Consider the following 14409-nt stretch of genomic DNA (forward strand, 5'->3'; position numbering starts at 1 on the left):
ATGATATCTAAGCACATTTTCCCGTCAGATTGTTTTTCCGCCAAATTAATGTAATGCAAAAACTCTCATTTTTGTTAGTATATTGTGAAAACGCTATAGTAAATATCCATATATATAGGCCTATATATGACAAATAAGTACTGCATTCATATTCATAATTATATTGTCAAAAACAATTATTTATACCACATATTGAATGTACTGTCTTTATATTCATAATTTAAAAAATTGTAAAAAACGTTAATTTTAATTAATTAAATGAATGATAATCTAATGACAATCATTGAGAATAATAGGAATTACAAAAAAACAACAACATTACGGTAATGAGAATGAAGGGATAATATGTTTAACTGTCAGTAATATAATCTCACAATGTGAAAAATTAAAAAATAAAATAAAATAAAAACTGATCATCCTGGTTAGTTAACACAAGTTAATTAAATTAACATGAATATAATTTCTTATTTTTTTTGCCTCGTTATTTTGTTTTAATTACGTTCACCCGTGTGTGTGCAGGTATGTCTTTGATGAATTGCTGGCTGCTGTTTCTTACTCTCTGTAAAGATGTTTAAGAATCCGGTCACATTCTAGACCGGCAGTAAAAGAGCCCTCTCTCCCTCCTCCTCCCTCTCTCCCTCTCTCTCCTCCCTTCATCGTTTTCTCCTTCCCTGTAGCTCTTTCACACTCCTTTCTCTGTGTGCCCCCCCTCTACCTCCCCCACCTCTCTCTCTCTCTGTGCAGCTGATAAACCCTCTCACTGCGTTTCCAGGTCTGCCACCCTCACATCAGCTAGACACTGATCTCTGCCAAGCTGTCAATCAAACACAGCGCAGACGACTGATACGCAGGTGAGAGACAAGACAGCTCGAGAGAGAGGAGGAGGAAAGGGCTGCGAAGGTCTCTCTTGATTCCTCACCGTCTCTATGATACACTTTCTCCCAGTTTTATGCCTCTCGCCCCTTCATCTCCTCTCCGTTTCTTGTTTGCATCTTTTGGTTTTTGTTTAGTTTCGTCTGCCAGTATAAACATACCCGTCTCGTCCTCACAGGTTTGACACGCGGGTGATTGACAGCCGCGCTGAGGGGCGTTCAGTCAGAGAGCGAACGAGAGCACGCACTAACAAACAGTGCAGCGTTTTAAATGTCATTTCTCATATCTGTCCACTTCAGAGTGTGTGTTCAACCCGTACCACACCGCTGCAGCCTCCACACACACACACACACACACACACACACACACACACACACACACACACACACGGCGAGCAGAGACCAGAGCACATCTACTTATTGTGAGCTCCTTTGTATTATTTCTTTCTGTGCTTGACACACAAGAAAGTGAATAATCTGGTGCAAGCGATGCGATAGCGAGCCAAACAAAAGAGAGATTCAGCAAAATGCCATTCATCATTTTCAGCAGAATACATCATGGTGTGATATAATATGATGGGCATGGCGCATATAAAACTATTTACATATACTATTTGTCATTTATTAGTTTTGGGACATATAACATACACTTTAAAAAATCAAATGTGCACCATAACAAGATATTTCTACCTGCCATGCCCATTAAAATTACTTTCGTTAGAGATTCCCTGCCGTTTTTGGTCAGCTAAATGTAAATGAGCTAAATTATTTACTTAATTTACTTAGTAATGAGAACCATTTCAGTAGCCTTCTCTCCTATCGAATGTTGCAGGAATGACGTATTTTTGCTGCTAATTTGCTGCTTATTAATAGTTAGTAAGATAGTTGTTAAGTTTAGGTTTGGGGTGGATTAAGGGATCTAAAATACAGTCATGCAGAATAAGGCATTAATATGTGCTTTATAAGTACTAATAAACAGCCAATATGCTAGGAATATGCATGCTAATAAGCAACTAATTAACAGCTAAAATTAGGTCCTTTCAATAAAGTGTTACCACGTATTTTTGTAGTTAGCATTTTAGGACTTCCGGTTCCATTGTCCTGAAATCAATGTTTTTTTTGTTTTTTGTTTTTTTTGAATGGGGTGTTGGTTAAATGCCTAAAATAAGGTCTGTGGTTAACACAAGCTCAAAATATTTAGATGTTTTATTCTACACATAAAATACATTAGCATCACCTCGTGTTTTTTTTTTTTAAAGCTTTTACTTGTCTTGAAAAAGGTGGTTGCTAACAAGTGGCTAAATGAGATGACAGATGCTGTTGAACAGTTAAACTCATCTACTCACAAGTCTACTTTTACAGCCTCGTTGTGTTTCTAATTGCACTCTTGCAAACTATTTCAAATGTTTTTTAATAAAGACTGAAGTAGGCCTAATTGTCGGAAATTTAGTGATGTTGAAGTCATGTGACCACGGTGAAGATTCTTTAGAGCCTTTTATTTAGGCTTCAAAATTCATAAAAATTTGTTCATTTGTGAAAATGATCATGATGCACAAATGTTCACAGAGCTTATGTCCTGCAATGGAAAAATCCTATTGGAAACCAGGGTGATGCTAACTTCCAGAATGGCCTACAAAAATACGGCATCACTGCATTCTGTTGTGACTTATATCCAAGTGAAACAACTTCTCGAATGAGAAATAATGGGAATTGTCAATTTCAATTTCATGGTGACTTTAAATATTTTAAATATGTATTTAAAAATCCATTTACCATATTAAATTTATTAAAAAAAATTAATATGGTGGCTTTCATTTTAAAATATATTTTAATTGAATATATTTATTGATATTTAATATTATATTCTATTTTGATAGTTTTAAATGAAATGTTTATTTCAAATACTTTAAATTTGATAGCGACTTTATCAAAAAACATTGCTTTAGCCTATACTAGCAACCTGTGGCAGATGGGGGATTGATTGGGAAACTGTTTGAAAACAATAATTCCCTGAATCTCAAATGTAATATACTGTCTGCAGTCACATGTCACCAACGACATAAAGCATTTTCTACAGTCAATATTGTTCCCAAGAAACAGCATGTCAGAAGAAAGTGGATTCAAAAGCAATCAAATTCACATTATTCTAATATTTAAAAAAAATGATGATAGTGAAAAAGCATCTGTCGGTTAATGTTACAGGCCTGCTGGTATGAGCTGTGCGGCCTTTAGTGTCCTTGTTAATGTGTCCGCTTTGCATCCCAGCTAACAAAAATATGTTCTAGGAACAGTTTGCTAATGTTCCCATTAAGTTACAAAAACAATATTCCTGAGCTTTCCAAGAAGATTGAAAAACATCCTGTTTTAAAAACATTAGACAAAACGTTTAGGGAATGTTTCATTTGATCATTTTGCAAACGTTATGGGAAAGTTACATTTGAATGTAATAAATATAAATATGATGCAGCGTTTTAAGAACCTTACCTGAAGACCAGGTAATTTTGAATGAACATTCTATTAATGTTACTAGAATATTCAGAGAACCTTGCCAGAACATTCTGAGAACATTCCCTGTAAGTTGCGTTGACACCTTTACTTTGCTGAATAACTGATCAGTTGGAAACATAACAGCTGCCATCATCTAGAGCTGAACAGCTGGAAAAAAGCAGGCTTAACGTTCATGAGGTCACGTTCAGTACAGCAATAGCATCACATTCAAATTGCGCGGCTATAATTCATAAACAGCCAAACATGCGAGGCGTCATTCTGTCGGTCTCACCTCAACAGGGTCCAAAGAATTTCACCATATGAAATTCAGCTTTATTCAACCTTCCATTATGTAATTACACTTACACATACACACAGACTTGAGCAAATGATCATCTAATTGCTGCGGAGCGCTTAAGTGTGTGTGTGTTGCTGTCCTTGTTGATTAGATTCTGTTTCAGTCTTTGCATCCGAATGTGATGTGTGAGGTGTTAGTGTGTTAGTGCATTAGCGAGGTGTCGGAACGAGGGGCCCATCAGCTCGTTAATGAGCAGAAACGCTAATTGAGAAAAATGGAACCCTTTGGATGATCTAATGTATGAGATGAATCCCAGGTCACTTTGAGAGGAAGATACGGGGCGGTTGACACTCATGTTTGCTGTTTTCCAATGAATATAGACAGGTAGAAGCACTTTGTGGAAAGAGTTGCAGATTAGGTCCGTCACAGTGGGATTTCTGTGATTTCTGTGGACGGCGAGAAGTAATTATACTACTGGAGAGATATCAGACCACCTGCAGGTGTTTAAAACACTTGGATGGCCCTTACGCGACACATAGACCCTGATATTATTAAACTACTTCATTCAGCGGCATTAAACAGGCCAGACGTCCATTATAAAGCCATGCCTTTTAAAATATAAATACACAAAACAGTCCAATTATGGGTCACACAAGCTAGAGAATTGAATAGTGTAGAACGAAATGACAAACATAAAGAATTTAAACCCACTACCATTGGCTCCAGTATGATAATGAGATGTTAATGATATGATAATTGTATGGTAATCTGACAAGGTTATTCAGAAGGGGAGGGGAGGTTTCTGACTGAGCAGCTGTCAAAATGTCACGCGTTATAAACATTAAAAGCACTGTCTGAAATACACATATTGAAGGATAATGCTGAATGAGATGGCTCTTATAACTCATAATTTCAAACTCAAATAATGCAAGTAACAAACTGATACTGTATAGTTTACACAAGCAGGTATGCCTAATGATAATAAGAATAATTAAACAGCAAAAATACCAAATATACAGGACATAAGAAGACTTCCAGCAATCTAAGTTACTGAGAAATTATAAATAACTAGCGCTTCACATAGTTTTGAATGATAGGAGCTGAAAAATACAAATGCAGCGCCCCCCTCTAGTGGTGTGTAATAGTAACAGCGTCGACACTAAGGGCCAGACTCACGACTGGCCCTCAGTCAGAGTCATTTCCACCACAAACATCACAGAAATCAATTGTAGGCTATACGTTGCGGTCTTTCTCATTACTTTAAACAACTGAACCCCAGATAAAGTTGATCAAAAGTTAGTGTACTTCACTAAGGCGTGAGATGTGATGTTACTGTCCGCCATTTGCGATTAAGCTATAATTTTGCCAAATTATGCAAAATGATTGAACATGTTTAATTGTGTATTTAGGATACATAAAGTAGCTAAAATTAGCTATAAAATTAGGTAGTCGATTAAGGAGCCGCTTTATTTATTTATTTGTTTATTTTGTTTTAAATGTCATTTCCATTAGGCCTACATTTTAATGCACAGTAAGAAATATTTATGACTGGTTGGTAGCTACTGTCCACCATTTACCAGACATAATAGGCTAGCAGGCATAGCAAAACTAAATTTTATCCAATCCAATTTGAAAAAGTGTCCCAATTTACCTTTTGAGCGTTTGCGCATTTACCGAAATACATTTATTTATGCAATTTGCAGATGCTTTTAAAGCGACTTTTACATTCGATCAGTTCATGCATTCCCTGGGAATCAAACCCATGGCTTTCCTTGCGGTATAATGCATAACAACACATAGCATTAAATCACTCGTGATTTTCCTAAATGCAATGCACTCAGATCATAGCAGCACATAATAATGATGACGATTATTCAACTTCTATGCAACACCGATGTACCTCTTTATAGTTGTGCAAAATATTTCCTTTATTAAATAGGTTAGAGAAAACCCTCTGAACTCACCTTCCTCCTTCCGTTTAGTAACCCTGTCTGACCTGTTCTTACATTAAATATGCACTCTGAAATAAAACTAAAGAGATTGTTTAAATGAAATGGTCAAATTAAATGCAAATAGCAGGTTCTAAACACAAGCTGTGTTTGTTTATTTTGACTGGTGTGTGTGTATTGTGACACTGTGTCTTTGGATGGAGTGAGTCAGTTGATGTGATTACAGTTTGAGGCCATGGAGTCATTGTGTGCATGAGGCTTTGTTTTTTTTAAACATCAAATCAATTTAGTTAAAAAAGTTAATACTACAGCATAACCAGTAAACAGTAGAGCTGTACAGGCAGGCACCAAACAACTCATGCAGTAGATTATTTCATGCGTAACCTATGCATCATTATTAGTTTATGCAAATACGAGTTGTTATACAATTGGGAGGTTTTTGCATTCTTGGATTCACTTGTGCATTTTTGGTGCTAATGAAAATCTTTCTGAATGTGGTGTTTCCTCCTGTATGGAATGTTTCCTCTTGATCTGAACTTTTTTGAAGTCTAGAGGTGTGAGCAGGAAGGTGACAAGACATCTGTTTTTACAGTAACAGAGGAGGAAACGGAGACAGATATAGTTTAGCAACATCCTCAAACTCAGCCCAGTCTGCTGAGAGGACAGGTGAGGACAGAGAGAGAGAGAGAGAGAGAGAGAGAGCTGAGGACTCTCGTTGAAGAGGCTGAAAAGGTTACCAGAAAAATAGAGAAGGGTGAGACACACAGATGAAATGAAGATGCATTACACTAAGATTTGGTTTGGGCTTTTTGCCATCTTGGGAAGTTTGGGGGGTCGTGACTGTAGACCTGCTTCAGGCTCACTGGAAGCCATGCAGTTAGGGGACTTCATGCTTGGAGGACTCTTTCCAGTTCACCAAAGCTTCAAGATCACCAACACGACAAGCAGTCCTATTCAACACGTGTGTGAAAAGTGAGTCCATGCATCACAACACATCATACAGCTTACATTAATAATGTCAAAGACTGAGAAATTCAAACTTGCATAATTTTTATGCATATATATCTCAGACATCTGGAAGAATGAATGTGAATGTTTTAATGTTTTTGACATGCATCTCTTATGCTCACCAAGGCTGCATTTATTTTTTGCATTTATTTTACAGTAATATTGTGAAATATTATTACACATTATTGTCACATGATCTTTCAGAAATCATTCTAATATACTGATTTGCTGCTTAAAAAACATTAATTTTTTTATTATTATTATCAATGTTGAAAACCGTTTTCTGCTTAACATTGAAACCGTGGAGCACTACCATTCAATAATTTTGGTTTAAGTAAGATTTAAAAAATAAATAAAAAATTAATACTTTCATTCAACAAGGATGCATTAAATTGATTGTTTCCACCAAAATGTTAAGCATCAAAAACTGTTTTCATCATTGATGATTATAAGAATCATTAATAATTGAGCTCCAATTATAAATGACAATAATTGAGCATTAAATCAGCATATTATATTGAATAATGATTGTTCATTGATTGTTCTTTCTTCAGACTGTTCAAAAAGGATGAGATCAACTGCTATAAAAACTCTTGTTCTAAATGACTGAGTTAAGCCTCCTTCCTGTTCCCTCTGACAGGTTCACCGTATCCAGGTTGATCCAATCTCTGGCGATGATTGAAGCGGTGGAGGCCATCAACAAGCCCCCCATGCTGAAAGATCTCACATTTGGCTACAAGATCATGGACACATGCTCTGATGTGACCACTGCACTGCAACACACCGATATCTTCATGGATAAAAATTCTGGCCGCACTAATTCATTGTTTCAGGCTGTTATAGGAGAGTACCATTCCGAGGTTTCCATCGCAGTGGCGAGGTATCTCACCATGGGTTATATGCCACAGGTATGTTTTGTTTAATTGACAGATAAATGACTAACAGCCCAAGTAGCCTATCAAATTGCGCCGCTGTTGCTATCTGCCATTTGGTCCTTTAACTTTGGTAAAAAGGTGCTGTTATGACAAATGTATTTCAATATTAGAGTGGCTATGGAGTTTCATTCGTACCATTCCTTAAAATTGAAAGTGTTCGATCGGACTTCTTTATGACATTGAACTTCCTTCATTTTGTCATTTTACAATCATCTTGTCTTCTAAGCTTGTGCTTTCTGATTTCTGTGCAATGATGAACTATGCTAAACTGCATTTGAAGTAATTTATTCCAAAATAAATTACTCACCCTTCAAAAGCAATGGGCATGGTTGAGTAACCAATGTCTATTATGTTACACAATGTCAGAATTTTTCAATAATGCTCTTCTTATTACTATTATCTCAGATCAGTTATGGTTCAACAGCTGGGGTTTTGAGCGACAAAACCCGTTTTCCGACATTCAGGAGGACTGTCCCGAAAGATGACCACCAGGCTAAAGCAATCACTGAAATTTTGAGGTACCACAACTGGACCTGGATTGGCATAATAGCCACTGACGGAGATTACGGGCGCTACGCTGCAGACCAACTTGAGGCGCATGCCAATTCCAAAAATATATATGCGTCATACCGAGTTGTGCTTCCTGATTTTCTCAACGATGAAAGCTTAGATTCCAAACTCAATGAAACTGTCAAAAAAATCGAGAGCACCTCAAAAGTTCAAGTCATTGTGTCTTTTGCCAAATCTCACCACATGGCTTGTTTGTTCGAGAAACTCACTCCCAACGCATCTGGACGTTTCTGGATCGCCGGTGATAGTTGGTCCACATCACTCGATGTGCTAAACAATCGTCCCCTGAATGAAGTTGGGAAAATTCTTGGAATAATCCCATTTTCAGGGGACAGCTCTCACTTCATAAGGTACCTAGATAATCTAGATCTAAATCCTGATTCACAATCAAACAACACCATCCTGCAGCACTTCATCAAAGGAGAGTTGAACAAAAGCAGAACCACCAAAGAAATAAGAGAAACCCTGAAGAAAGCTGTATGTCCTAGTGCAGTGTTTAGCGTATGGTTGACTGTGAGGTTTGTCGCTAATGCTGTTAAAGACATCTGTTCTCGAAAAACCTGCCGTGGAGGCTTTGATATTCAACGCTCTGAGGCAAGTAATTTTCTCTGTTATTCTATGTTAAACCAAATAATAAATATTCAAAAGCTTAAATACATCGTCACCTTTTCCAGCTAAATGATGCCTTGGCAAACACCATGTTTACTATGGATAATGAGAAATATTCATTCAGCAATTATGGAGATTTGGATACCGGTTATGATATCAACATTTGGGAAGCGGCACTTGAAAATAACGCTGAAGGTATCAAAAATGTGGGACTGAGGACTGTGGCACGCTACATGATCAAGAATGAAAGCATGTTTTTCCTGAATGACAAACAAAGAAATCGGCTGGAAAATGTGACTGTGAGTTTCTGACGCCACATAATAAAGAATGAAGTGCTGTGAGGAAAGAAAGTATGAAATCTGGTTCATTAAAGGGATAGTTCACCCAGAAATAAACACTCTTTCATTATCTACACACTCTCATGTCGTTCCAAACCTGAATGACGTCCTTTCATCTGTGGAACACAAAAGAAGATATTTTGAGAAAAGTTTTGTCCATATAATTAAAATTCCAAAACAATATCAAGATTCTAATTGACTTTCATTATACTGCCAAAAACACACAAGAAAGGAAGTCAGACAGGTTTGGAATGACACGAGGGTGAGTAAATGATGACTGAATTTTTATTTTTGGGTGAATTATCCCTTTAGGACTAATTCATTTTGCAAATATGTTGTATAATCTGAAATATTATAGAAATAAACTATATATTGAAATTTAAATGTATATGGTATTTGTCCAAAAAATTGTTTTGTTTTGTTTTACCCCAGAGTCGTGTGATTTCGCGGTGCTCTCCAAGTTGTCCCCCTGGATTTAGACGGGTTTTTTCTGAAGACAAGCCCATCTGTTGCTACGAGTGTGCGAAGTGTCCAGTAAACACATTTTCAAACAAAACAGGTATAAATTCATGAAATTAAAGTCACTTACACCCAGTGTTGGTGGTAAAACATTACAAGTAACGCAAGTTACATAATCAGATTACTTTTTTCAAGTAACTGGTAAAGTAACGCATTCATTTAAAATTGACAAGAAAATATCTTTTACTTTTTTCCAAAAAATAACGCAAGTTACTTTGTTTTCCCATTTATTCACTTTAACCTCTCCTGTCCCCGTATTGAGAGAAATTTGGAGTGAGGTACAGATTCATTTTCTTTAGGCTGAGGCTTATTAATTTCACTTTTGGTGTGAAAGGGCCTTTACAGTTGCCAAAATGATAACTTTTAGGTTTTTATTATTAAAAATAAATAAGCAAGCCCAGCTCAAGTAACAAAAAGTAACGCAAAAGTAACATAATGCTTTACTCTCCATAACAAATAACTAAATAACGCAATAAGTTACTTTTTTATGGAGTAACACAATATCGTAATGGATTACTTTTAAAAGTAACTTTCCCCAACACTGTTTACACCAGCTTCAGACCTGCCAAAAACATGAAGTTCGCTCATTTCGATACACAACCTTTTACATAAACATACAAAAACACACATCTAAACTGTAAAATGCAATTGTGACTCGGGCAGTTGCTTCTTCTCATTGCTATATGGAATATAAAAACTAATTCTGCTCATGTCATTTCAAACCTGTATGTATTTATTTCTTCTTCGGAACACAAAAGAAGATATTTTAAGATTGTTCGTCACCAAACACTTTCGGTTCCCATCGATTTACATTATGCGGCCAAAAAATACAGTAGAAGTCAATGGGAACTGAAACTTTTTGGTTTTGAATGACAATGAGGGGGAGTAGAGGAATTAGAATTTTAGAGTGGACTCATTTCATGAACTCAATTTCAGATTCAGCAGCATGATGAGATGAAATGAAAGGATGTTTAATAGATGTAACTTTTCATTCTTCTCCAGATGCAGGTGAATGTATAGATTGTCCAAAGAATTTCTGGTCTAAAGAGAACGCCACCATTTGCTCTCCCCAAACGCCAATTTTCCTGTCCTGGAAACATGAATACTGTATCACTATTCTGGTGTTTGCTTGTCTTGGCCTCCTTTTGACACTGATTGTGATGCTGGTGTTCTTAGTCAGACATGATACCCCGGTGGTCCTCGCAGCAGGGGGTCCCATCTCCATCCTGATCTTGCTGTCCCTGCTCGGGACGTTCACCAGCGCCATCTTGTTTGGTGGGAAACCCACATGCATACAGTGTCAAATCGGACAGGTGCTTTTTGGCCTGAGCTTCACCCTGTGCATCTCCTGCATCCTGGTCAGGTACTTTAAGGTTCTGCTGGCCTTCCAGAATGAATCCGCTGCCAAACGGGTCATGAAGAAACTCTTCCTGCCCTACTGGATCATTGGCATTTGTGTGCTTATCCAGGGCATCATCTGTGGTCTCTGGTTGTGGTTGAAACCACCCAAGGTTTTAGAGGACTCAGTGATCAGGTCTGAACTTATCATCCAGTGCGATGAGGGGAGCCTGCTATTCTTCGGACTCATGCTGGCCTTCATTAGCCTTCTGGCTCTGGTGTGCTTTGGATTCGCCTTCCTGGGACGGAAGCTTCCCAAGTGCTATAATGAAGAGAAGTGCATCAGCATCAGCATGCTCATCTACATTATCAGTTGGGTGGTGTTTTGCCCCATCTATGCGAACATGGTTCAATTGATCAAGTACAAATCTACCGTTCAGATGGTGGTGATGCTCTTCTCTGCATACGGGATACTCATCTGCCACTTCATGCCTAAATGTTACATCATCCTATTGAAAAGCGAGAACAACACCAAAGAGTTTTTCAAAAGCGGCATTCGGGAGTTCACCAGACGCTTCCGCAAAAGTTCACGAGTGGATCGGCGTAGAGCTGGACCCGACCGGCCAGAAAGCGTATTTACTATTGACTCTGGAATCGAGAACATAATAAATAGGGTGTACTCAAATCCCTACCCAACAGGCACTATTTCCTCGTTTCACCTGTCCATAGAAAATCTGCCCCATGAGGTCAATGTGTCTGCAGATTCCTTATACGAATTCTCAGTGTCCTCTGGATCTTCAGCAGAGATGAATGAGGAAAACCAGCAACAACAGACTTTAAGCGGCTCCCAAAAACTCCTCCTAAAGATTAAGAATAACCGTACGGAGTTCAGGAGAACCTCAAGCGTCCCGAATTTTTAAGCAATAAAAATGTTTTTACATCAGCTCCACATAGATGAGTTGAACATGATGTTCTCTGTTTTGTGATTGATAAAGGGACTCACCGATTCGAAAAAAATTGTTTTTAATTATGCTAAATTCTTTTGTCAGTATAATCCTGTTTAACCAATCATTTAAACAAAAAAAGGAGTTGCATAATGTTTGTGATTGACATGCTTTCTGTGATTGTCTTTCATGTTCTTGTTATCAGTATCATCATTGTCTTTAATGATCCGATTTAGCACTTGTGTGTCCAAATCAGGGAAAACAATAAAGCTTTTAATAAACAAACTAGTTTTTGCTGTGGATCTCTAATGAAAACAATATATGAAAGAATTAATTAATAAATGAGCAAAAATAAATAAATATATAACTACGAATAATTAATAATATATAATATGAAATGAAAGCAAAGTAGATATCAATACAGATATGCTTATAGGATGCCATCTCAGGGAAAACAATAAAGCTTTTAATGAACAAATACGTTTTTCCGTGAATCTGTAACCAAAGCAATATTTGAATGAATTGAAAATGAATTAAAATTAACTAAATAATTAAATAAACAAAAAATCATGTATAATATGATATGGAAAATAAAGTCAATATCAGTACTGCATTAATCCATTCATTCTCCAAACTGTTGGGATGCTGGACCCAATCAACAAGAAATTTGAAATGTTTAATAAAAATATAAAGGATATTCACAATTTAAAATGTGGGGAGAACTGTAAAACGCTGCTTTATTGGATATATATATAAATTGTTCTGAACACCATGGTCAGTGCTACCTCTATTACAATTCCACAATTGTTTCAAATTTAGCTCTAGGCTGCTCTAGAATAATCTCCAGTCTGAGATGTATGTAGGCTATACAGCACAGACAGATTAGATGAATGCTTCACGCTTTATTTCGTGTGTTTACAGTAGCCTAACCAAGCGAAACATCTAAATGAGGCTGTGTGTGCTTGTGTGCTTGACTGTTCATTTGCCACTCATGCCAGTATCTTGACTACGCTGATTAGAGGCAGTATTCCTCAGCTGTCAGGCTGACCGAAAAATGAATTAAAATTAACTAAATAATTAAATAAACAAAAAATCATGTATAATATGATATGGAAAATAAAGTCAATATCAGTACTGCATTAATCCATTCATTCTCCAAACTGTTGGGATGCTGGACCCAATCAACAAGAAATTTGAAATGTTTAATAAAAATATAAAGGATATTCACAATTTAAAATGTGGGGAGAACTGTAAAACGCTGCTTTATTGGTTCTACAGTAATACACCGAAGACTTAATCGGTGACATTTAAATAAACAGTAAATAAATCATTTTCATTACAAATCTATTTAGAATGTTTGTCTGTTTGTGCTTATTTTGGGGCACAATGACTTTACTACTTCAGATGCAAAACAACCTACTTTAATAGTATTTTGTAAACACCACCAGCATCTCAAGCAAAGCCACTTTGATTTAGTAATACAACTTTACTGCATTTTATTTCTGCTCTCTAAATTGTTGATACTGGGGAATATAAATGCCAAACAGTGCAATTTCTATTTGGAATTAGATATACTTGCATCAAAATCTTTATATTTTGCTTATCTTTAAAAAATCTATTTATGCATCTAAAAATGATTTCACAAAGATATGGGCTACTATGGGGTGTTGTTGAGTCTCCAGGAAGAAACCCCACACGCACCAACCTAGAAACATCAGATGACTTCTCTGGAATTCCTCTTGCTACATAAGAAGTGATAATAAGCTTATATAACCCTGTTGTTGTTTTTTTGTTTAGTCTTCCTCCTTTTGTGTTTTTGTTGTCTGACATGCCTGAAATTCTTACAGCAGCTGCACCATTATGTTGAGAATGCTTCTTGAAACTTGGTTTTCCTGGTTGAAGTGACTTTTCATTTTGATCTTGGCATCAATGACTGATGACTTCAATGACAGAAATGTGATCTTCCTGATTGAGCATCGCAATGCATTCAAACCACACTTTCATCCTCTTCCTGCATAGAGCACTTTACAATAAGGTCTCATTTGTTAACATTATAATGCATTAGTTAACATTAACTAACTACACTGTAACATTTAAAAAAAAAAAAATAGGGAACAATGTACTGTATCAATATAAAGGAATTTTCTGTATTGATTTTTACAAGTGTCTTACCTGTATTTTGAGTATATTTTGCACTGCATTGCATTGTGTTTTAGGGTTAACAGAAATGTCCATAAATGAATGTATTGTATAATGTCCTGGCAGAAAATTATCTTTTTATTTCTTCGTATGAGCAATAATTTAACAGCATTTATTAATCGCTGTCAAGGTTAGTTAATAAGAATACAATTGTTCATTGTTATTATTACTTCACAGTTCATGTTAACAGACAAAACTTTTGATTTTAAGAATTCATCAAGATTAATAAATGATTTAGAAATATTGAAATATTGTTTATTGTTAGTTCTTGTTTACCAATGTAGTTATTTTCAATTAGTTTTTGTTTTTATATTTGCTGTTTTTATTTTAAAGTTTTAGTATG

General features: G+C 36.3%; 1 protein-coding gene across 1 annotated transcript; it reads left to right on the plus strand.

Annotated features, from left to right (window-relative positions):
• Positions 1–6378: 6378 nt before the first annotated feature.
• On the plus strand, positions 6379–11843 carry LOC107656225 (G-protein coupled receptor family C group 6 member A-like). Its single transcript, XM_016443987.1, has 5 exons — positions 6379–6578; positions 7255–7522; positions 7955–8366; positions 8448–8717; positions 10588–11843. Exons 1-5 carry the CDS (start codon positions 6379–6381, stop codon positions 11841–11843), a joined length of 2406 nt encoding a protein of 801 aa, XP_016299473.1.
• The last annotated feature ends 2566 nt before the right edge of the window (positions 11844–14409 follow it).

Source organism: Sinocyclocheilus anshuiensis, unplaced genomic scaffold (genome assembly GCF_001515605.1).
Source record: "Sinocyclocheilus anshuiensis isolate Anshui unplaced genomic scaffold, SAMN03320099.WGS_v1.1 scaffold183, whole genome shotgun sequence".
In the NCBI taxonomy this organism is placed as follows: Eukaryota; Metazoa; Chordata; class Actinopteri; order Cypriniformes; family Cyprinidae; genus Sinocyclocheilus; species Sinocyclocheilus anshuiensis.

Coding starts and splice junctions, on each gene's coding strand:
- LOC107656225 (XM_016443987.1), top strand. CDS start 6,379: ATGAAGATGCATTACACTAAGATTTGGTTTGGGCTTTTTGCCATCTTG. Junction 7,523..7,954: donor CCATGGGTTATATGCCACAG/GTATGTTTTGTT, acceptor CTATTATCTCAG/ATCAGTTATGGTTCAACAGC. Junction 8,367..8,447: donor TTTCTGGATCGCCGGTGATA/GTTGGTCCACAT, acceptor TCCCATTTTCAG/GGGACAGCTCTCACTTCATA.